General features: G+C 43.7%; 1 protein-coding gene across 5 annotated transcripts in view; it reads left to right on the top strand.

Moving 5' to 3' along the window:
• The window catches only part of jmjd1cb (jumonji domain containing 1Cb), a 108,330-nt gene extending 91,158 nt beyond the window's left edge, over positions 1-17,172 (top strand). For 3 of the 5 annotated variants that reach the window (XM_005471226.4, XM_005471227.4, XM_005471228.3), the window contains 18 exons: positions 1,677-1,839; positions 2,239-4,690; positions 5,824-6,025; positions 6,630-6,844; positions 6,928-7,080; positions 7,269-7,358; positions 7,503-7,627; positions 9,285-9,519; positions 9,647-9,864; positions 11,430-11,774; positions 11,873-12,041; positions 12,129-12,219; positions 12,335-12,465; positions 12,948-13,070; positions 13,343-13,482; positions 13,599-13,775; positions 15,085-15,216; positions 15,852-17,083. In XM_005471226.4, coding sequence (XP_005471283.1) covers positions 1,677-1,839; positions 2,239-4,690; positions 5,824-6,025; positions 6,630-6,844; positions 6,928-7,080; positions 7,269-7,358; positions 7,503-7,627; positions 9,285-9,519; positions 9,647-9,864; positions 11,430-11,774; positions 11,873-12,041; positions 12,129-12,219; positions 12,335-12,465; positions 12,948-13,070; positions 13,343-13,482; positions 13,599-13,775; positions 15,085-15,216; positions 15,852-15,944 — 5,254 coding nt within the window. In that variant the 3' untranslated portion in view covers positions 15,945-17,083. Of the gene's footprint in view, positions 1-1,676; positions 1,840-2,238; positions 4,691-5,823; positions 6,026-6,629; positions 6,845-6,927; positions 7,081-7,268; positions 7,359-7,502; positions 7,628-9,284; positions 9,520-9,644; positions 9,865-11,429; positions 11,775-11,872; positions 12,042-12,128; positions 12,220-12,334; positions 12,466-12,947; positions 13,071-13,342; positions 13,483-13,598; positions 13,811-15,084; positions 15,217-15,851 lie in introns of those variants that run through there. The other 2 variants (XM_025909522.1, XM_013276821.3) reach the window with 2 other exon arrangements.
• The last annotated feature ends 5,980 nt before the right edge of the window (positions 17,173-23,152 follow it).

Raw genomic sequence — 23,152 nt, forward strand, 5'->3', positions numbered from 1 at the left:
TGTGTTTTACTTCTTACTGAACCTCACACATAATGGATTGCATTTCATATAGCGCTTTCCTAGGCACCCAAAGCGCTTCACAATTCCACTATTCATTCACTCACATTCACACACTGGTGGAGGCAGCTACTGTTGTAGCCACAGCTGCCCTGGGGCAGACTGACAGAGGCGAGGCTGCCGTATCGCGCCATCGGCCCCTCTGGCCAGTAGGCGGTAGGGTAAAGTGTCTTGCCCAAGGACACAACGACCAGGACAGAGAGGGCAGGGGGATCGAACCGGCAACCTTCCGGTTACAGTTGAGCTTCCCAATCCCCTGAGCCACGGTCATGAAATTTCCTTTAAGGCATGTACACTGAGGGTGACTGAGGGAAAGCAGGAAATTCTTTGGTGGCTTCAATATACATCAAAAAGTTAATTACTGTAAGTAAAACAGAAGCGGTCTACCTTTAATGCACAAAATATAGGAGCTGCTGAATATTTGCTTTGGACATTTGAACTCTATCCTCTTTACTTTAAAAGCTCCGTGTTCAGAGAGCTCTCACAGAGCAGCAGGAGACCTGAGGTGGCTCTGAGCTGCAGGGAGTACCTGCTCAGTCAGATGAAGTGGCAGTAACGCCGTACTGAAGCAGTTTACCCAGAATGCCATTCATTCAGCAGCTTGTAGCCTCCTTACACAACCAACATCACTGACTACCCAACACAAACATGGCTGAGGTTAAATCATCCATCAGTTGTTTCTCTCAGTGATTTGCCTTTTTAATATCTGATTGGCTATCTGGCTAAAGTGGGCTAATCTGCTGACAGCTTATTGGCAGTTGGCTGGTGGTGGTTCTACTGCTTCCCAGTTCATGCAGGGTGTATGTTTGTATGTTTGTCACACGATTATTAAAGGGGGAAAAATTCAAATCTAATTAATAACTAATAATTGGTTGAGCCACCCTTAGTAGCAAAAACTGCAATCAAGTATTTGCAATAACTGGCAGTGAGGCTTTTACAGCACTGTGGAGGAGTTTTGGTCCAAATTCAGCCACACTGGAGGGTTGAGCATGAACCATCTTTTTAAGGTCATGCTACAGCACCTCAATGGGATTCAGGTCAGGACTTTGACTGGGCCACTCCAAAGTCCTCATTTTGTTTTTCTTAAGCCATTCAGAGGTGGACTTGCTGCTGTGTTTTGGATCATTGTCCTGCTGATGTGCGCTTCAGCTTCAGGTCACAAACAGATGTTCAGGACATTTTGGTAAACAGCAGAATTCCTGGTTCCATTTACACAGCCAGTCTTCCAGGTCCCGAGCAGCCAAACAACCCCAGACCGTCGCACTACCACCACCATATTTTACTGTATGATGCTCCTTTCCTGAAACGCTGAGTTACTTTTACCCAGATGTAACGGGACACACACCTCCAGTTCAGCCTTTGTCTCGTCAGTCCACAGAGTATTTCCCAAAAGTCTCGGGGATCATCAAGATGTTTTCTGGTAAAACTGAGACGAGCCTTGATGTTCCTTCTGCTGAGCAGTGGTTTTCATTGTTGCCCAGTCTCTTTCTTATGGTGGAGTCATGAACACTGACCTGCATACACACATATACAGTTAGATCTTTTCAGTGGGCGTAGTTGTTGAAAAAGATGTTAAAAGCTTGCTTCATAAAGTGAATATCTGCCCTGTGTGTGTGCAGAGATGTGGATAAGAAAGGCTATGTGGATCCCATGAGGACAATGACACTGGCACAGCTTAAACAGGAGCAGACAGACAGAAGTCGCACTCCAACAGGAAAAGATGTCCATCTACACCACCTTTACCTGGATCCCCACAGCAAGGCCCGTCTGACAAATCCACAGGTACGTGGCTACTCGCACACTCGTTTAATAACCATTCATTTTTTAAAGCAGATGGAAAAAAGGCGGGTTGACTACGCTCTTCAATGAGAGTAGCAGACACATTCAGTCATCAGAATCGTGTATCTGTCTATGTCATGTGTAAATATTAAGGCACATGGGCCATATCAGCGCTCTACCCTGTTTATCACTTTGTTAAGAAGCAAAGCTGATGCTGCAGACAGACAGTTTCAGCTAAGCTTAGATGTGCGTGTCAAATGCCTTTTGAGACATTTATTTTCCATTTGATTAAAGTAAATCTGTAGATTAACTGACTGTGATGCCCATGGTCTCTGTTTTAATGACAAATGTAGGAGAATATGTGAGAAGCGTTTCTTGCAGCGTTTCCGTTTTCTTTTTCAGGAGGCACTCCAGGCAGCAGACCGAGTCAGCAAATACAAAGAGGAAAATCGTCAAATCCTGAAGGAGAGCATTGAGGTCGCTCCCTTCACGGCTAAAATACAGCGCTCCATTGACCCTGCGATGGACAGGGACAGAGAGAGAAGCAGAGATTCGAGCTTTTCTGTTCGGATGCCGGGTCTTCCCTCGCCAAGCCCCAAGACTAGCCACGCCCTCACTCATACCATGCAGTCAGAAAAGAGCAACTATTATACCACGCTGTCTAACAGTGTGGTGAATGAGCCTCCCAGACTCTACCCCTCCAAAGATGTCGGTCCTTACTATGAGAAAGTGTCGATCAGGGCCCCGGGGGTCGTGGCCGGTGTTGGGGCCGCCGTGCAAAGCCCAGGAGCTCTGTCGATGAGCAGCTACCACACCAGCTCCAAAAACTCCCTCTCCAAGCCCCCTCCTCTCATCAAGCACCAGCCGGAGGGAGGAGAAGGCTTAGCAGGGAAAATCACCGAGCAGCTCAGTCAGCAGGTGACCCTCGTTCAGCCGCAGCATCAGCTCCACACAGGTGTAGACAGGATAGACCGTCGCAGCCCTGCTATTTCTCCTCCTTCCTCCTTGTTGTCCTCTTCATCCTCAGCCTCTAACCAACACCATCACCATCATCACCTACAGCAGCAGCAGCAACAGCTCAGGGCAATGCCATCTCTCCACCGAGCACCTGTCTTCCATCCACCCACACAGCACGCGCTGGAACGCAAAGAGGCTGCAGAGAGGGAAAGAGCCGCTCACGGTGGACGCCTCTCTCCACCAACCCTCACACCCATTCAGCCAGTAACTGGTAGCAAAACATCAGCAGAGCAGCAGAAGCCCCCTACGTTGCTGCCAGAGCTCAGGGACATCAAAGGTCACGGAACTGCTGCTGCCATCGCCTTTGTGGCCTCTGCCACCCCCGGGGAGATGGCGGCTCCATCAGCAGATGGGTGCAAAGGCAGAGACTTGATCGAGGAAAGAGGAGGGGTGTGCTCTGGAGATAAGGGGTTCTCAAAAAATAAGCCCCAGTCGGCAATGGCATCGGTCATTGTGCGATCGTCTATAAAGTACGATAGTCCCGTTGGTGCTAAGAAATCTGGTGCTCTTATCCACAAAGAGCTCCCCCAGGGGAGGTTCTACACATCCAAGCTTCAGGACGAATGTCCACGACTAGGGGAGGGTTTAACAGAACCTGCAGCAGGTAGGGTCATTCAGCCTAACTTGAACCTGGAGGAGATCCGTTATAAAAAGACCCCTGTGCCAGGCGTGTCAGGACCTGTGGGAGCCGGTGCTACAAACTCTGTGTGCAGGACTGCCATTTTAGTCTCCTCAGCTTTTGGCTCTCAGAGTAAAACCGGGAACGCTACTCCAGAGCCAGTTTACTCGGCTCGATGTGACTTTGCAGCACTCAAAACTGGCACTGGGGGTCGGGTGCTCTGCCATATAAGACCAGAGACAGAAAAGGAGCTCCAGGAGGACTTTGGCTCACACACATCTCCAGGGGTCTCTCTGAATCCTGCGAGTGTAGCAGGACCACCCCGCCCCAGCCCAAGCCTTACCCCAACACCTAGCTCAATCTCTGGCTCGAGTCAGCCTTACGCCTCTTCGTTTATCCACCTCAAGAAGCACAAAGCTGCTTTGGCTGCGGCACAGTCCAGAAGCAACCTTTCTACTCCTCCCACGTCAGTCACAACTGAAAATTCTTCCTTAACTGTGGATTCCACTGAGAAAACCCCAATTTCCAGCTCCCCGCCTCCACCTGCTACTAGTCAGGCTTCCTCGGTCTCATTTGACAGCAGTAGCAATAGCTCAGTGAGCAGGAGTACCACACCAGGCAAGTCAAGTCCCCTGCTTAATGGCCAGTCCCTGGGATCAGCCTTAGCGAGCTCTGCGCAGCCCAACAACTACCACAAGCTGAAGAAAGCCTGGTTAACCCGGCACTCCGAGGAGGACAGGAACACAGCTACTACTACAAGCTCCAGTATGAAAGTGGAGAAAAGTCCTAGCACCACTACCACAAGTAACACAACAGCCATGTCAGAAATGATCAAGCCCTGTACAGTCAATCTCAGCGCCTCCACCTCCAACGAGGTAGAGATGAGCAAAGACGTTGGAAGCAAAGCTGACAGAGACAGACAGCCTGAGGAAAAGTTGGCAGGAGCTCCAGGAGGCGGGGAGGAGAGAAAAGTGGGGTCAAGGAGGGTGAACAAACGCACATACGAGTCTGGTTCGGAGAGCGGGGGAGATGATTCTGACACCAGCGAGAGCAAGATGGAGGGCCGAGCCAAGCGTCAGCCTAAACCAACCTACAAGAAGAAGCAGAACGACATGGCCAAGAAGAAAGGAGACAACGACAAAGAGGAGGATGACGTGAAGCCCAACGGCATCTTCAGATCAGCCCGAGAGAAGACTAAACTCAAACTGGCCAGCAGCAGTAAGTCCTCGCTCATATCATGCTGTAGGTTTGTCTCACTGCTGTTTTAGGTAGCGTCCAACAGTGTTTTTGTCATAGCAGCTGTTGGGGTAACAGAGTTCATTTAACCAATGAATGGCCAGATGATCCGTGTTTAAAGGTTAGCCAGAGCCTCTCACGTGTTCTTGGGAAGCTCGAAGGAACAAAACTGTATAACAGATTAATGAAAGTCCATGTTAGCTTTGTGAAACCAGACATAACCAACGTGAGACCCATCGTCGCTGCATTTATCCTCTTCCTGAACATAACACGGACTATATTTGCAAAATGGGCAACTGCGATCATAAACTCATTAGGAAATAGTTTAGCGATGCTCACACTCCCATAGACTGTAAAGAGTCTGAACTATTTTAGAACCTCTCTTTCTGACCGTGCTCGTCCTAAAGAGCACAGCTTTAGTATTTCTGCACGGCTTCACTTTTCAGACCTGGAAGCATCATCATGCATGTTGTACAGAGTCCAAGGCTGAAAGTGTTGTTTGATTCCAAGCCTACATTTATAAATACAGTGGCTACAAAAGTATTCGGCCCCCGTGAACTTTTCCACATTTTGTCACATTAAGTATATGTGTCTGACACATAATCACCTCCAGTTCAGCCTGACAGGTACGTCCTGTGCAGTAAGGTTTTATTCATTATATGAGTGTTCTGCCTCTTTTTTTGATATTATTTTTTTGTAATTATATTTAAACTTTTCTTTCTTGACACCGCAGGGACTGCACTTAATTCTGTTGTTACAGTGACAGTAAAGATATTCTGATTCTGATACACAGGAATAACAGTTATGAGCTCCCAGCTTTAGCAGTTGATAAAAGATTATCAGATAAAAGTATGGCTTGTTTGTGTAGCTAGATGCTAAACAACATCTGTGGCATGAAGCAACCATGTGACTGTTGGTCTTATATGTTCTATAAGAAGATAAGAGAAAAATGTGACAAAGACGTGAGCACGTCTCCATCTACACCCTGTTTATAACAAAATCTCATCTTTTTTTATCTGATGTATTTTCTGTGTTTCTCTTGCCGAGCAACTCTATGTTAATATTTAAAAATTAAGCGTAGTTACAGTTAATGATTATGATATTATGCATGCTAGATGGGATCCCTCGCTCTGTGCTCAAGGACTGGAGGAAAGTGAAGAAGCTGAAGCAGACGGGAGAGTCTTTCCTGCAGGATGATTCATGTTCAGAAATTGGCCCCAACCTGCAGAAGTGTAGGGAGTGCAGGGTGGTCCGCAGCAAGAAAGGGGAGGAGCCCGCTCACTCCCCCGTCTTCTGTCGTTTCTACTATTTCAGACGGTAAAGTACTCACTCTATGAACGGTGATCTTCATTCTCCTGCTTTATCTGTGTACTGGCTTCAGTTTAACAGACAATAATGCAGATTTCCATGGTTCACTTCACAACTGTACCTGAGTATAAGTATAAGTATAGTCTTTGTTTGAAGCAGGCTGTCTGGGTGTTAGACGCCCAGTTTAACCCATCCTGGTTAACATGAGTCAGACTATTGAACTTTGTGTGTAACAAGTTAACAGTTGTTTGTGATATCAGGCCTCTGTTTGAGAGTAAAACCTGCTTTAATGTGCATGTGTCTGTTTATGCAGACTGGGATTTTAATGCTGGAGTCAAAATAATGTCAGCTTATCTTTAAAACTACATGCACTTTAAAAACATGTCACACTTCTGTTTTTTTCTCAGCTATTTTGTTAAGACTTACTGTAAGGACGAAAAATAAGCAACATTAGTTTTTTTGTCACCAAAAACACTTCCGAAATCAAAATACAGTCGCTCGTAACTTTGTTCGTTTTGAACATTTTTATATTAGATGCCCTTCATTAGCTTCCTCTTTGGTAACAGGTGTGCACCAGCTTACTGAGAGAGCCTTCATGTTTCTTCTCATCTAGGCTTTCCTACAGCAAGAATGGCGTCATCCGGATGGATGGCTTCTCCACTCCAGACCAGTTTGATGATGAGGCCCTCAGCCTGTGGGTCCCGGGGCCAATGGAGCAGAGCCACCTGGACCAAAGCACAGCCAAGTACATCCTGAGCTTCATAGGAGACAAGTTCTGTCAGATGGTTGCAACAGAGAATACTGCATCCAGCTGGATTAAGAAGGATGGTAAGTTTTCTCAAAAATAGTGTCAAAGTTTAGATGAACACGTCTTAGCGTGTTTTCCTCTGAACCTTTATCGTGTGTTTCAGCCAAGCTGGCGTGGAAGCGAGCAGTGAGAGGCGTGAGGGAGATGTGTGACGCATGTGAAGCCACACTTTTCAACATCCACTGGGTCTGTCAGAAATGTGGCTTTGTTGTCTGCCTAGACTGCTACAAGGCCAAGGAGAGAAAGAGCTCCAAAGGTCAGTGCGGGTATTTGGAAAGTCCACAAAAAGTCAGAAACATCATTGTTGAACCGCAGAATCTGAGTCTTTTTCCAATAATATGCGCGTGTATGTAACCTTTCTCTCCAGACGTCTTACGTCAACACCGTGTCTCTGAGTGTGGTGGGTGTGTGTTCACTGTGTGACTTTTTTCTCACTATGATCAGATAAAGAGCTGTATGGATGGCTAAAGTGTGTTAAAGGCCAACCCCACGACCATAAACACCTCATGCCAACCCAGATCATCCCTGGCTCAGGTACAGTCCAGCCTAGCTGTTTGTGTTGCTGCTTTCCTGAACAGCAGCTGGTGTGTAGATTTTATGAATCAAAGACAGATGAACAATGATACTTTTCAGCACCATTTTTAATATTGTGTGTTGTTTGATTTGGTCATGTTTCAGTGCTGACAGAGTTGGTGACATCCATGCACTCCCTAAGAGAAAAACACAATATAAAGTCTCACTGTCCCTGTACCAGCAAACAGAACCTTCTCACCAAACTGCCTGCCACCAACGGAGTCTCACAGGTACCACACTCTGTTCCAGTCAATGACATCCTGACTCACTGTCAAGACTTTCTGAAGAGGTGGTGTTGTTGTGTTTAAAATGTGCAGAGGAGTTCAGATCATAAAAACTTGTTAGCTGTGGTTTTGTGGCAGGTCGCTCCCTGCTGAAAAGCAGCATAATGTGATGCTGACAGTGATTGTTAGTGGTGTTAATGTAGAGTGGAGATACCATATCAGGATGATGGATTAATTTGGAATGGGTGCATGGCCCAACACGCTGAGGGTTAGCTGAAATGGACATGAAATGTGTGTTATTCAGTATCACAGGACCCCGGGCTTTGCATTTCGTCAGGTTTTTAGTCACATTTCGATATAGAGATAACTGCTAAGAGCACAAAGGCCTGTGTTTCTGCTCAGCAGTGCATACACACAGAGCTCTGCAACACTGCAAATCTACTTCCTCTGACAATGGATTTGATTTACTTTGAAAACACTTGTTCTCTGCCTCTGACTCATTTCATTAATTTCCATGATACAGAGCAGACCATGTAATACCACAGGGTGGTGCAGCCAGTCAGTCTGGCCTTGACTGCAACACAAAATGATGAATCGCGAATAGTTCAATTCAATGTTATTTACACAGCACCAAATCACAACAACAGGCACCTCAAGGCGCTTTATACTGTAAGGTAGACCCTACAATAATACATACAGAGAAAAACCCAACAATCATATGACCCCCTATGAGCAGCACTTTGGAGACAGTGGGAAGGAAAAACTCCCTTTTAACAGGAAGAAACCTCCGGCAGAACCAGGCTCAGGGAGGGGCGGGGCCATCTGCTGCGACCGGTTGCGGTGAGAGAAGGAAGACAGGATAAAGACATGCTGTGGAATGACAGCTCATAAAACAGATATGCTAAGTGGAGACCACTGGGAAATGAGTGCTGTCACCAGTAAACCACATTTGATTGCAAAGAAAAGATAAAACAGGAGCAAGAGAAAACTCCAGAATAGCTTTCACCACTGGGCATGACTCTTAAAGCAAAACAATAGATTATAATTGTAGATATAGATTGGACCATTCACAGCTGTAAGCACTGACTGTCTAATGTCATTGACAAAGTGATAGGTAGGGTGGGGGCAGTCTTGTATGACATTGTTATGATGCTACCTTTGTGGCACAGACTAGATCAGCGTGTGTGGGTCGCTGTGATCCACTGCTGAGTGAGAGACAGGACCTGCAGCCTACACCTGCCACACACTGAGTCATGGTTAATAGCTTTTACATACAGAAATGGCATCATTGGTCCATCAGTTACTGCACTAGAGTTAATCATAAACTGTGGTTTAGTAGTAAGTGAACCAAAAACAAGTTCTGTTATCTGGGCTTTTCTATCTAATGAATGGTAGACTTTAAGCAGGCTTAACAGTACTCTTCTAACAGGTTTGTGGTTAAGCTCAGCTGTGGTGAACCTAAACTAATAATACAATAGCTGTGTGTGGTGATCATAGCTGTCTATTAACCTGTTACCTGGGGAATATCAATATTGTGGACAGGCATTTTGCTTGGTCACTGTTTAAATAAATTAAATACATAAAGTTTCATTCTTCCTCTGACATGAAGGCTTTGTGATTTCATGCAGTTAAGCGAGTTCATCTAACTGTTCCTTCTGTCCAGGTTCTGCAGAATGTTCTGAACCACAGCAACAAGCTGTCCCTGGTGAAAGCTGAGCCAGGCTCTCTGCAGACCTCTGACCTAGGAGGAGTTAAGTCAGAAACTAATGGAGGAGGTGGTGGAGGAACCAGTCCAGGTAACGATGGTGCAAATGCTCCCATCACCCCGCCAGAGTCCCAGTCGCCTCTGCACTTCCTGGCAGACTTGGCAGAGCAGAAATCCAGGGAGGAAAAAAAAGGTGAGAGGAACAGAAGCCACAAATTATTATTAATAATCTGTCCACACCATCTTCACTTCACCATGAACTTTTAAGTTTAAATGTTTCTCTGAACGTGTAGTTTGGCTCTGTCCTCTTTTTATAACAGAAAACAAAGAGTCGGTGGTGCTGGGTAAATCTGTGAAGGAAGACAAAGAAGGGGACAGCCTGGAAGTCCTGCAGCAGTGTAAAACCCCCTCACTGGGTAACAGTACAGAGCAGGGCTCCACACTCAGAGATCTCCTCACCAGCACAGCAGGGAAGCTGAAGCTGGGCTCCACTGACGCAGGAATAGCCTTTGCACCTGTCTACTCCACTGCTTCACAGGTACACACACCGACAGTCATGCTGTATTCAGTGTTTAGATATGATTCATTTTGAATAAATATCATACAGATATAGCCACTAAACAGCAGTTATGGCAGTGTCTTCTGTATCCACCGGGGGGAGCTGTGTGGAGGCACATTCATTTATGTAGTTGTAGCTTTTTAATGTGTACAGGCATTCTGTCATTATACCAGAATCATAACATCGAGCCTTTCTCTAAAATACTGATATAGATATCTGTGTGTAGCAGCTCAAATACAGATTGTGCAAACTGAACAAGCAGGATAGGAGACAGGAAGTGATGCGTGCACTCTGATTATTGCTGACTTTTGCTTCTGATAATGAAAGCATAAAGTGATTATTTAACTGCACTGCTAAATTTAAATGTGACTGAATTCATTTCTGGATCCTGCAATAACCAACAATGAATGCAGTCCAAATGGGTGGACAGAGCACTCTGTATGTTTTCAAGTCTTTTTCTGCACATCTCTGATAAATCACTGCAATAATTTTAAGGCCAATATTTTTTAGGGACAGATAAGAGAGCCCAGACTATCATTAGCATTATGTTGGATTCTTTTGTGACACATCAGGTCAGTCAGCTCTCCAACCCCCCACAGAGAGCCAGTGACAGACATGCTCTCTGTGCCTGTCTGTGGTTCTGAACACACGTACACAGCCCTCTTCTTTAGTTCTAATCAGTTCTCTGACAGTGGTTTCACCCCAGACCTCTGCTGATAATGACCCATGACTTTCACGTCTTGATTCATTGGATGAGCCACATGATCAACAGTGGGTGAGCGACCCTCTTATCTTCGACCATCTTATCTTATCATCTCATCTTATCTTATCTAAAGAGAGAGCTCCCACTAGGTCCTAAATACCCGGGAACTCTCCACCATTTGGTCTTAGAACTGAACAAGCTTTCTGGATCAGAGATGAGACGCCTTCAAGAAACTTAAAGAAGTCAACTCTCTTTTCTTTTCAAGCTCCTTCTTTCAGGAACTGAGGGAATCAGAGAAAGACCAACCTGCAAACACTCTTATAAAAAATTACAGTAGCTGAAAGTCTCCCCTCGCTTAGTCACGATATAGACAAATGATGGGTGGCTCAAGACTTTTGCACACAGTTTAAAGAAATTTAAAGGATAAATGAAGTTGTAACCTAACAAAACAAATGCAGGACGTGCTCATAATTCAAACAGGAGACAAAACAAGTAACAAAGCAGCAAACAGTAGGATAACTGATCAAAAACCTCCACGTCTGTTTTTGGATGTATGAGGACGTTTGTGTGCAATAATTTATTTTTCTTTATTTCAATTTCTTTTAAGCTGCATCTGTTTTTTAGACTTTTGCTCCAAGGACCCAGACTTTTGTGTAATTGTCTAAAGCGGCCTCGAGCCATAGTTCTCCCGTCTTTCTGAAACTATTTAAACTTTTTCTTTGGACGCCTGACCACTTTCCCATGTTCCAGCATAAGGTAAAGAAGGGAAAAAGAAACAGAAGCCACAGACACATTTTTTTATTTCCTGTAATATGTGTGATCCTCTTTCCTTTTTCTGTAGACTGGGAAGGGTGGGCGGAGCATGCCCAATATCCTCGATGACATCATTGCTTCGGTTGTAGAGAATAAAATCCCCGCCAGCCGCCAGAACATCACCACTAAGTTGTCAGTGAAGCAAGAGCCCATCACCCTAAGCAACAGTAACAACAACAACGCCCCAGCTGAGGAAGCCAAAGCAGAGAAGAAAAAGTCGGCACCTGTTACTGCAGCAGAAGCAGAGGACTCGAGCAGTCAGTATCCAGACATCCCTCACTGCTGGCTGAACAACAGACAGCTGCTGTGGCTCAGAGATCACCGCAACCAGAACAACTGGAAGCTCTTCAGAGAGTGTTGGAAACTCGGACAGGTGCACATCTGTGTTACAGCAAGTCGGTTTAGCAGTGCTCCACTGAACTTTATCACCCTGGTGTTGAGATGCATTTTGTGTCTTGTGTGTTTGTGTAGCCTGTGCTGGTGTCTGGGATCCATAAGCGACTGAATGCCAGTCTGTGGAAGGCCGACTCCTTCAACCAGGAGTTTGCAGACCATCAGGGAGACCTCCTGAACTGTAAAGACCAGGTGCTGTCCAACTCTGGGATCAAGGAGTTCTGGGATGGATTTGAAGACATCACCAGTAAGTTCAGCTGCATTTAGTCTTGTGAGCATTACTATGGTAAACCATCAGTGACCGAGTCTGACTGGATCCTTTGCAACTGTTCAGAGCGACCAAAGTCCAAAGATGGCGAGCCCATGGTTTACCGACTGAAGGACTGGCCATCTGGAGAAGAGTTTATGGCCCTCATGCCTTCAAGGTACACAGCACCTGTGCTGTTGATCCTCAGACTGCTTTTAAAAACAAAGGTCTAAAGATACGTAAATGACTCAGTAGTGATGCTGAAGCCACCTAAATAAAAGTATTCATTGCAGATATGATGACTTGATGAAGAATCTGCCTCTGCCAGAGTACTCTGATCCAGAAGGGAACCTCAACCTGGCTTCTCACCTGCCTTCATTCTTTGTCAGGCCAGATCTGGGGCCAAGACTCTGTTGTGCCTATGGTAAGAGGCGTAAAGCAGTCAATTTCTATCTAGCACTGCCAGATTCTGCTCATCACATGAACAGAATCAACTTTTTGGGATTTACTTATCTGTATGATTGAGCGTGCATCATGACATTTATGTCCTTATTTCATATTTCTTTCTTTGTTCCTACAAAGAAAACATGAAAATGATGCTGAGTATGTCAAGGTTGCACCCACATTCACAGTTGGAGTCGAGGTTTCCCAGAAAAGTTGTACACTTTAACCATTTTCTTAGAGAAGAAAGTCCTCCCACCAACACTAGCTGTTATTTTGAATTTCAGTCACCAGGACATAAAAACTGCACATTTAAAGGTCTTAAATCCCGTCTTATTTACCAGCTCATTATTCTTTTGGCATAGGAGCAGGATGACCACATATATAATACTCAGAATTATGTGTATAAAGATCCACACATTCATTATTTTAAGTGCTCTTATGGTGTCTCTGTTCTCACTGTAGGTGTAGCTGCATCTCAGGACCAGGACTTTGGGACTGCAAACCTCCACGTGGAAGTCTCCGATGTGGTCTCTGTTCTGGTCTATGTTGGAATAGCCAAAGGCAATGGAGTCTTGTCCAAAACTGGTAAGATTGGTGAAACGTGTGTGGACGAACAGGAGCTGTTAGCATATTATACCTGAATCGCTGGCTGATCAAAGAGTCAAAATGAAGAAAACACATCAGCAGAAAACTAAACATGAGTTAATCTGTGGTTTGTTTACTGTATTATGTCATAAACTAAAGGACTCTTAGTTTTGATTTTTGACAGCTGAATAACATAGATATAGTTTGACAAAGGTCATAGTTAAAAAATGATAATAAGTGAACGACATAGACATGAGTTTGTTTTTCTGAAGGAGTGTTGAAGCGTCTGGAAGAGGAGGATCTAGATGAGGGGGTTCGAAAGAGATTAAAAGACTCGAGTGAAACACCAGGGGCGCTGTGGCACATCTACCTCAACAGAGACATGGACAAAGTCAGAGACTTCCTGCACAAGGTCGGCACTCACAGAAACATACTCAAAACATGATTATCTGAATTAAATTTAGTGAATTTCAGCGTAGCGCTGAGCTAAAAAACGCTTTTCCTCCCCTTCAACAACAACCACCTCAGCTCTCTAAGGAGCAGGGTTTGGACTTGTCGCTGGACCAGGACCCCATCAGAGAGCACGCATGGTACCTGAGCAGGAAGCAGCGTCAGCGGCTGCTGGATGAGCATGGAGTTCAGGGCTGGACAGTAGTTCAATTCCTGGGAGACTCTGTCCTTATACCTGCAGGGGCCATGCATCAGGTATTTACCACACACACACACACACACACACACACTGATCACTAACTGATAAGGAAAATACTTCCAACTCTGCCAAATTTAATGCAGCAGGAATGAAATCATTCAAACTAATAGTAGGTGGCCTCTTTGTGAATGGCAAAATTAAAATAGAGGAAGTGATGATGTTTGATGTTTAGCAGTTTAAACTGAATACAGTATAGTTTACATTTTCATTATTTTATTATTTTTTACTGTTGCACAGTGGAGCTTTCACACAGTTTGGATAATATTGTGATTGTACATAATATTGTGGCAGCAGATTGTTTACATAAACTAGTAATTTTGAGTGTGCCTGTGCTGCTGCTGGGTCAGGTGTCACAGACATCAGGATCTGTTTTACACAGTCATCAGCTGTAAGGACTGGTTACTATAGTAACACTAGAAACACACTCAGACACAGAGCCGCCAAGCAAGATTCAAGTTTTGAAACAAATGCTTCCCCAGAGAAAACTATTAGTTTTATCAGGGAAATTCTTTCACTGTGAGTCAAAGCCACTTCCAGTCTACAAAATATTACATTACATCATCATATCTGTAGAGTTTATCATGTTGACGTGGTGACAGTGTAAAGACACCCTCCGATTTTAAATTTCAGCCGAAATTTGGGAGCCGTTTAAAATGGTTGCCTATGGGGGAGAGACAGGGAGGAGGCTGTGCTTCGATGGCATTTCTGAGAGAACCATAAAAGCTGTCTAAAAGTGAATGTGACTGGATGAAAGAGGACAACGAGAGCTACGCTTTGATGTATATAATATACATGTAGGGCAAAAGGTTTGGGCGAGAAAGAAAGACTTTTGTTTCAAATTATTCTCCACACTCTGTTTTTAGAGCAGGTCACATGATCATTCAGTGGCGGGAAAAATCACATTTTTCTTAAAATTTATACTGATGTTGTGAAAAAACCATAAAAGATATGAAAGCATGGTTTTAGTCAATAAAAGTCCAAAGTCATGTGACCCGTGTAATGTTTGATGGTTCTGTGATAAACTCTGGCCGAGCAGGAAGCCTTCAAAGTGGCTTTGGGCCACGAATCGCCACCAAACTCCCTGGCACACCATTCCCAATCGAGCCGCTTGAAATGAGCTAACATATGTGAGTGTTGTCTCAAAGCTGCGAGGCAAGTTTCGCTGCTAAATTTTAGGTGGAAGAAGGAAAATAATAAGAATATTAAATCTGACAAATAAGTGTAGGCACACTTAGTTATCAGTCTGTTTGGGTTATTTTTACATGATGTTCTGTGCTGTTATAAACACCTCTGTGATTCCTGTAGGTCCAAAACCTCCACAGCTGTGTTCAAGTCATCAATGACTTTGTGTCTCCTGAGCACGTGGCTAACTCCTTCCACCTGACCCAGGAGCTACGACCCAACAAAGAGGAGGTCAACTATGAAGACAAACTACAGGTAATACAATACACGCCACACAAAAAGTCTCAGCAGACACAGCGAGCACAGCAGTCTCATGTGGCTTAAAGCTCTGTCGCTGAGAGTTAGACTCTGTCTCCATATCGTCTGTATTCTGCTTTTCTGCTGCGTTTGTGTTTGAAAACTGTCAGAGGGGGGAGTCCTCATCAGAGCGGATCATATTGTGTCAGATAACGACATTAAAATGCTCCACAGGGGCACCAACAGTGCAAACACGGCGAGAGGTCGAGTTCAGTGACTCTTGGTGAAGCCCAGCAGAGAGCAGTTTGCTGGAGCTCTCTATGTGAGAGTCAGTCAGAGCAGCCATACCTTCACTGCTGCTGCACACTTGTTATGAAATATCCATAGAGAGGAGGAGGGGGCAAACTGTGAACACAGCTTTTAATGCCGGTTGGTTATATGGCAATCTATGGGAATGAGCTTGTTTTTGGAGCCTGAAGGGGTCCTTGGAGGAACGGCAGTTTTTCAGGTCCAAAGGTCGCTGCTTGGCAGTACTGGGTGTCTGTCTGTGATTTGAAAGGCTGCTTGAGGTTTGAGATTTGAACGTAATTCTTGTAAAAGAAATGGATGAGGTCCAGCACTTGACACTGTCTCGCCCCGCTCTTTCCCTTTAGGTGAAGAACATCCTGTACCATTGTGTGAAGGAGGCAGTGAGTTCCCTTAAAAAGAGCGGCTCTGAGAAAGACGACGAGGAACACAACTCATGATGCCCTCTCAGCCTCGTTCATGCCTTTCACAGATGGCTGTGACTCCCATCAGCACCTCACCCTTTCTACACCCTCCTCCTTCTGCCGCGGAGGGCTGCGTCACGTGACCACAATAAATGGCTGGCTCAAAGCTGGTCATGTGATCCAGAGGACCTCACAGTGTGAACCGCATTCATGTCACACATCCAGTGGCCAGTGAGAGGCACTGCCACCTTTGTCATCACCCCAAACCTTTAGTGCCAAGAGGAGACAAACTGAAGAGCAGCTGGGCTGAGAGGGCTGAAAGCCCCACAGGCTCCAAACACAAAGCGAATGCTGGCTGGGAGCCTTACTAAAGCCAGTGTGATGGAGGGAATCAGCACTACAAACCTCCAAACTCTTTTGCATCCAGCTGAAATGCAGTTTCCACGGAGGCTCAGACTGTCCCGTAAGTAGCAGCGATGGTGGAGCCGCTCTCACTGCTTTGGATTATAAAGGCCAGGAGCTTTAACCTATGGCAGCAGCTAACACAGCGTCTTGGACAGAAGATTTTGCTGATCGCGTCAGCATCACCAGCAGCATTAGGATCAAAACTGGCATCTCTGATGTTTCACCAGGAAAAGAAAAAAGAAAATGCAAACCAGAAATCTCAGATGTTTTAGTCAGTAGCCTCTGCTGCTCCCTTGTTTGTCGTTCCTTCGTGTCTGTTCTTGTCCTTTTTTCTAGTTTTGTTGTGCTTTTTTTCCAGGATGTCTTTTCATCTAACCTTGTTTTATCTCCTCTGTGAAGATGTATTTATTTCATAGCTCTATTAAATGCAGTGTTATTGAAACAAAATGCATTATGTAAATGTGAGTTGTACAGTTTGTTTTCTTTTGCTGTTTTTCAGTTGTAATACGGCTCTACTGTGATGGAGGACACACACACACACACACACACACACACACACACACCAGCTAATGCCTGTACTTTGGGAAATGTTGACGCTCTACAGTCCTCATGCCATAAATACATTTTCTGAAAATGACCTGCCAAACTATTGTAGACTGTGTAAAGTTGTATTATGTAAAGGAAAAAACAAACAAAATGGCTTATACACGTCAGCATTTTATGAAAAAAGTATTTGCTGTAAAAATGAGACATTTACAGAAAAGATGTAATTTATTTAAGAAAAGAATTGATTGTCTTGTTTTTGTTAAGATTTACTATGGTGACATTTTGAAGTTAAAAAATAAAATAAAGAAAAAATGAACTATAATATGTACATATATACATCCACTGAGGTATTTTTTTAAAACATGGCTTGCTTCAATTTCAAATTTTAACTTGCAAGTGTTACATGCTTTGTACATTGAAGTTCAAAAGGGTTTTACATTTTCCATTAAAATGGATTTATCTAAGATTTGCTTTTGTGTTTTTGATTGAGGGCTGAGGGTGAACGTGAGCTGTTCACCACAGGCTGCGTTCCAAAAGTCCCTCCTGTCTGCTTTTCCCGACCTCTGGTAGGAGAACTGATAAGGTCATCAGACGATGAGAGTCCAAACGCAGGCAGAGTTGTTTCCTTAATGTGACACAGGATGTGTTGAAACTACAATGTGCAGAAGATGTGCATCTTAATTCGTTTATTAATTTTATGCAGGTCATTTAATCAGAGCAGCCTGTGAATATTTCACTGCTATGCAGATGACACGCAGCTCTATCTGTCCATGAAGCCAGGTAACACACACCAATGAGTTAAACTGCAGGAATGTCTTAAAGACATAAAGACCTGGATGGCCGCTAACTTTCTGCTTCTTAACTCAGATAAAACTGAGGTTATTGTACTCGGCCCTGAAAATCTTAGAAATATGGTATCTAAGCAGATTCTTACTCTGGATGGCATTACCTTGGCCTCCAGTAATGCTGTGAGGAACCTTGGAGTCATTTTTGACCAGGACATGTCCTTCAATGCACATATTAAACAAATATGTAAGACTGCTTTCTTCCATTTGCGCAATATCTCTAAAATTAGAAATATCCTGTCTCAGAGTGATGCTGAAAAACTAGTTCATGCATTTATTACTTCCAGGCTGGACTACTGTAATTCATTATTATCAGGATGTCCTAAAAACTCGCTGAAAAGCCTTCAGCTGATCCAAAATGCTGCAGCAAGAGTCCTGACAGGGACTAGAAAGGGAGTACCTCACCTCTTTCCCTGTGCCAGCTGAACTCTGACAGTTTATAATAAGTTAACATAATCAAGCCACTGACGCAAACAACAAGTTCAACTCCTGATGCAGTTTCAGGCTGCATGGTGCAGCTAGTAAGAAAAACAGAAGCATGAGCATATACACCCTGTGCACATCAGTATACAGTACTTACATTTCACCAGAAGAGGACGCTACAGGTTAATCCTGAAGTTATTTGGAGGTTACAACTGGATTTATGCAAGGGTAGCTGTACTTTTTATTTTATTCTTTACTGTGGAGTGAAACCCACAAAGACACAGGCAGATCACGTCAACTCGATACAGCTGACATGGACTAAAACGTGGGAACCACAAACCTTTTGTTCTGAGGTGACACTGCACATGAGCATGATGAGAGTGTAAACAACTCTGTGTTCAGTAATTCTACCAACTACAGAAGATAGTTTGATTTCCACAAATCAGAGTAAAGGGAATGAAATATTTTCATGAATATTCACTGAATGAGGCTGAATGTCAGTACTGGGTAAGTAATTACCAAAGTGATTACCATAGCAGCTAACTGCCCTGAGACCGCAGACACTGAGGAGTCACTCAGGTTCACAGTAGGAGCGGTGTCTTTTAGAGATAGTTATACTCATGCATATTCCTAATTAGGAAGGTGTTAAAATAAATTACTGCAAGTAAGAGCTTTGTCCTGGGTTAAACCTCTGCAGGCTCTGATTAACATCATCAGCCTGAGTCATGATTTCTATTCTGTGACCAGTTTGGTTTGAAGACTGAAGGTCACATTTGTGCTGCAGCAAGTAGTGTGTGTGTGTGTGTGTGTGTGCGTGCGTGTCTGCATGTGTGTGTGTGTCTGTGCGTGTCTGCATGTGTGTGTGTGTCTGTGCGTGTCTGTGTGTGTGTGTGTGTGTGTGAGAGAGAGGAACAGTGCTGACTTGACTAATGCTGGGATCACCTCCTATTCATACTGAAGTGGAAACACACACATGCCATGCTGCTCTCCATTACATAAGCTGAAAATGTGCCTTTTGGTGCTCTGTGTGTGTGTGTGTGTGTTAGCTGGAGTACACTGAGGCAGAAGTTCATCACTGGGTTCAGAGAAAGGTCACTGTCTCTCTTCCCTTTTTGGTTTTCATTTCTCGCTGTTTCTCGCTCTGTTTTTGCATTTTTTTTAAACTTTTTTTCCATTCACAGTTTTTTGGGGGGATGCGTGTCATTACTGAGCTTTACTTCTTTCTTTCTTGTTTTTAAGCTTTTCCTGAGAGTCCTCCCTGTAACCAGAGGAAGTGTATTCAGGGTTCAGCCACAGGTTACTTGTAACACAACTTCCCCCAAAAGTGAGTCCTTCCCTATAGACAGCACTGTCAGAGTGCCTGAGCAGCATTAAAAAGCATGTTTGCACACACAGATGTTTTGCTCCTTAACAACAGCTGCACAATGGTCGGGATTTTGTTTTCCTTTTTCCAAATGATGAGTAAGACTTAAAAGTAACCACGAGTCATAACTTCCACTAATTCCGGTTACTGAACCGGACTTTTCCAACAGGATTGTGCTGCTGAGTGTCTAACGTTACAAACAACATGTGGTAGACTGTCAAAGAGGTTTGTTCTAAATTTTTACTGAGTGAAGCTATTGCATTTTGTTAGTGTCTGTCACTAGTGTCTGTAGATGTTAGTATTTGTGGGCATAAGTGAAGGACTTTATTTTATTTTGTGACAAACTTTCTGGCTTTTGTTCCACAGAACTTTATTTTTCTGTTTTTGGGGTTTTTTTTGCTGTTTTTCTTGGTTTCTTATGGTTTTGATAACTGCATTTTTATTTAAGCAGCAGTACATTATTCTTTAAATTCATCTATTTTAAGTCTCCATGGTTTCCTCTTTTGTCACAACAGAAAACCCTTTTTACTTACATTTCCATCTCCCCTCCAGTCCCCAAACCCACAGATGTATTTTATGAATATACCCACCTATATACAAAACTCTGTGGCTTGTTTTTCCTCTGCTTTCTGTGCATGTGTGTATCTCTGTGTGAAGTGCTTCCAACTGTCAGTGTGTACAAATAGCAGCTGTTCCTCAAAGTGAGATGAGGCATCATAAATTGTGAGTGTTGACAGCAGGCAGCCTGCTGCTGCTCCCCCGTCTGTGCCTACAGCACACTCTCTCACATGTACCTGAACATGAGGTCATCTCATACAGACTGCTTCAGTCTGACTGTGAGAGCAGCAAGTAACAAAATCAAATCAGAGAGAAGCTGAGAGGATGCAGATTAAAGAAGAGATGATTCAACCAAAACCAACCAATCATTGCTGAGGAGCCTTAAGCTGTGAATGTCTGTCCTTTCACTCCTCGCCGTGTTTTAACCTTTACTCTTCAAACATTGTGAGAACTTCTGCTGTCAAGACAAGATAACATTGTGATGAATTTATTTTAATGAGTTGGAGCCTTTACCTTCGTTCTTTCTTTCTTTTTTGTTTTTTCCCTTTTCTCTCTTTTCTTTTTTCTATTTTTCTTTCTTTTTTCTTTTCTGTTTTCTTCTTTTTTTGGAGCCTTTACCTGGTCCTACCTGGTCTCATTCCTCTCATGGTTACGATGGTAAGAAAACCCTTTAAAATGTGGTGTCCACTGACGCTTGGTGGTGTGAGATGCTGGGGTTTAGTGACACAAGATAAAAAGAAATCACTGTAAAGTGATTCAATTCAATTCAATTCACTTTTATTTAGAAAGGGCCAATTTAGAACATCAGTCGCCTCAAAATGTTTTCTAAATTCTAAATTTGGATGTGAAAGGAACAACTTTGAATGGTTTTAAAATTTGGTGGTAGATTTTTGGGACACCTTCATCTCTTGATGTCAGTTGAAAGTGTTAATCATCAAATCTGTCAAATTAAATACCATCAGTTTGCAAAGCAGACTTTCTTAAATTTCTAATCTCTAGCTGAATTAACTTTGATGACATCACTGTGACATCACATGAGTATTTGAAGTCATTTGTCACAGGATACCTACGACAATAAATGAAGAGAATCGAATAAAATCATGTTTAGCCACCTTTGTAAGAGCAGTTTTACTCAATAAGATTGATGACATTCTCTAAAGATTTAAATTATTACTTAGTTTTAAGGTTAAAATGAGAAATATTTTAGGTTATCATGGTTTGAGTTAGCACTTACATAGTTATGATGATTGAATTTTGGAAGGAATGGATTCATTTCTTTACAAAGATAACAAAATTGTGTCATTTCTCTCTGAATCTGAGCAGAAAGTAAAGGATTGTGCACTTCAGAATTCAACGCTGTGGAAGAGAGCCAGAGATTAATAATAAGTAATGATTCAGTGCAGAGAGGTCTATTAACACAGGGAGTGAGGAAGAAACACCCAGTGCATCATGGGAATCCCCGGCAGCATAACTAAGGGAGGATTCAGGGTCACCTGGTCCAGCCCTAACTATATGCTTTAGCAAAAAGGAAAGTTTGAAGCCTAATCTTGAAAGTACAGATAGTGTCTGTCTCCTGAATCCAAACTGGAAGCTGGTTCCACAGAAGAGGGGCCTGAAAACTGAAGGCTCTGCCTCCCATTCTACTTTTAAATACTCTAGGAACAACAAGTAGGCCTGCAGTGCAAGAGCGAAGTGCTCTAATAGGGTGATATGGTACTACAAGGTCATTAAGATAAGATGGGGCCTGATTATTTAAGACCTTGTATGTGAGGAGCAGGATTTTGAATTCAATTCTGGATTTAACAGGAAGCCAATGAAGGGAAGCCAAAACAGGAGAAATCTGCTCTCTTTCTATTCTATTTCTCTAAATTTGTGATGTTTTTACTGTTTCTTTTGAAACATCAGGGAGGTTAGAGGTGCAGTGACCTTTAGAGGCACTCCATGTCTCTCTAACTGAACTCATTTAATTGCAAAAAAAAAGGTGGATTATATATTTTTTTAAATTGCAACGTACACCACAAGCTGAAATGGCACTAAAGCACAAGAACGATGTCTGTGAGCATAAATTATCTGTCAGTTGCAGTAGGTCGATCTGCACATGGATTCAGTATTGTGTAAGTGCAGGAGCACAGAGATCCCAGACCGCTCAGTGGAAGATGCAACACGTGGAAAAGAAAAGAAAGTCTTTGGAAAACTCTGAAAAACATTAGCGATGTCACAGTAACAAAAGCATAACTGTGGCTGGTGTGCTTGTTGCACACGTTCTGTGGAAGCCCTGCACTGAAACCTGTCAAATACAGAAGCTCGCCCCATGTTTCTTGCTCTTTTTTCATAACATGTGTTGATTTGTTGTAACCAAGCTTGTTTCCTTCTGCTGCCCAGCTCTTTGTGGCTCAGCAGTCAGCCTCACAGATTAATATGTCTTCACCAATGTGAACACACACAAGGCTTGCCAGACACACCTGTGTGTGTGTGTGTGTGTGTGTGTGTGTGTGTGTGTGTGTGCGTGTGTGTGTGTGTGCAAGCATGCCTCCATTTGGGTAACTGAGGTTTGAACCAAAGGTGTGTTTGTCATTCATCACACAAACCAGCTCTCCAAGACTCTCTGAAGCCAAGCAGTCCTTCTGTCACCATGTTCCACAGTTCTTTAAAATTCAGCAGCAGAAAACAGCATATTTGAAACATGCTAGCTGTACACCTGTAGCTGCAAGGAAGAGCGATGTATCATTTGAAAATGACACGATCATAGAGCAACCTTTTTCCTTCCCACTGTCGCCAAAGTGCCTGCTCACAGGGGAGGGTTTTTCTCTGTATGTATTATTCTAGGATCTACCTTACAATCTAAAGCTCGCCACGACCGGTTTGGTGGTGGGTCAGTGATGGTCTGGGGGGTCATATCCATGGAGGGACACCCCACAGGGGTGGGGGGACTCCAGGCCTCTAGGGCCAGTGTCCTGCAGGTTTTAGATGTGTCCTTGATCCAACACAGCTGATTTAAATGGATAAATCACCTCCTCAACATGTCCAGAAGTTCTCCAGAGGCCTGGTGATGAACTAATCATTTGATTCAGATGTGTTGACACAGGGTGAGATCTAAAACCTGC

The sequence above is a fragment of the Oreochromis niloticus genome, linkage group LG8 (assembly GCF_001858045.2).
Source record: "Oreochromis niloticus isolate F11D_XX linkage group LG8, O_niloticus_UMD_NMBU, whole genome shotgun sequence".
NCBI lineage: Eukaryota > Metazoa > Chordata > Actinopteri > Cichliformes > Cichlidae > Oreochromis > Oreochromis niloticus.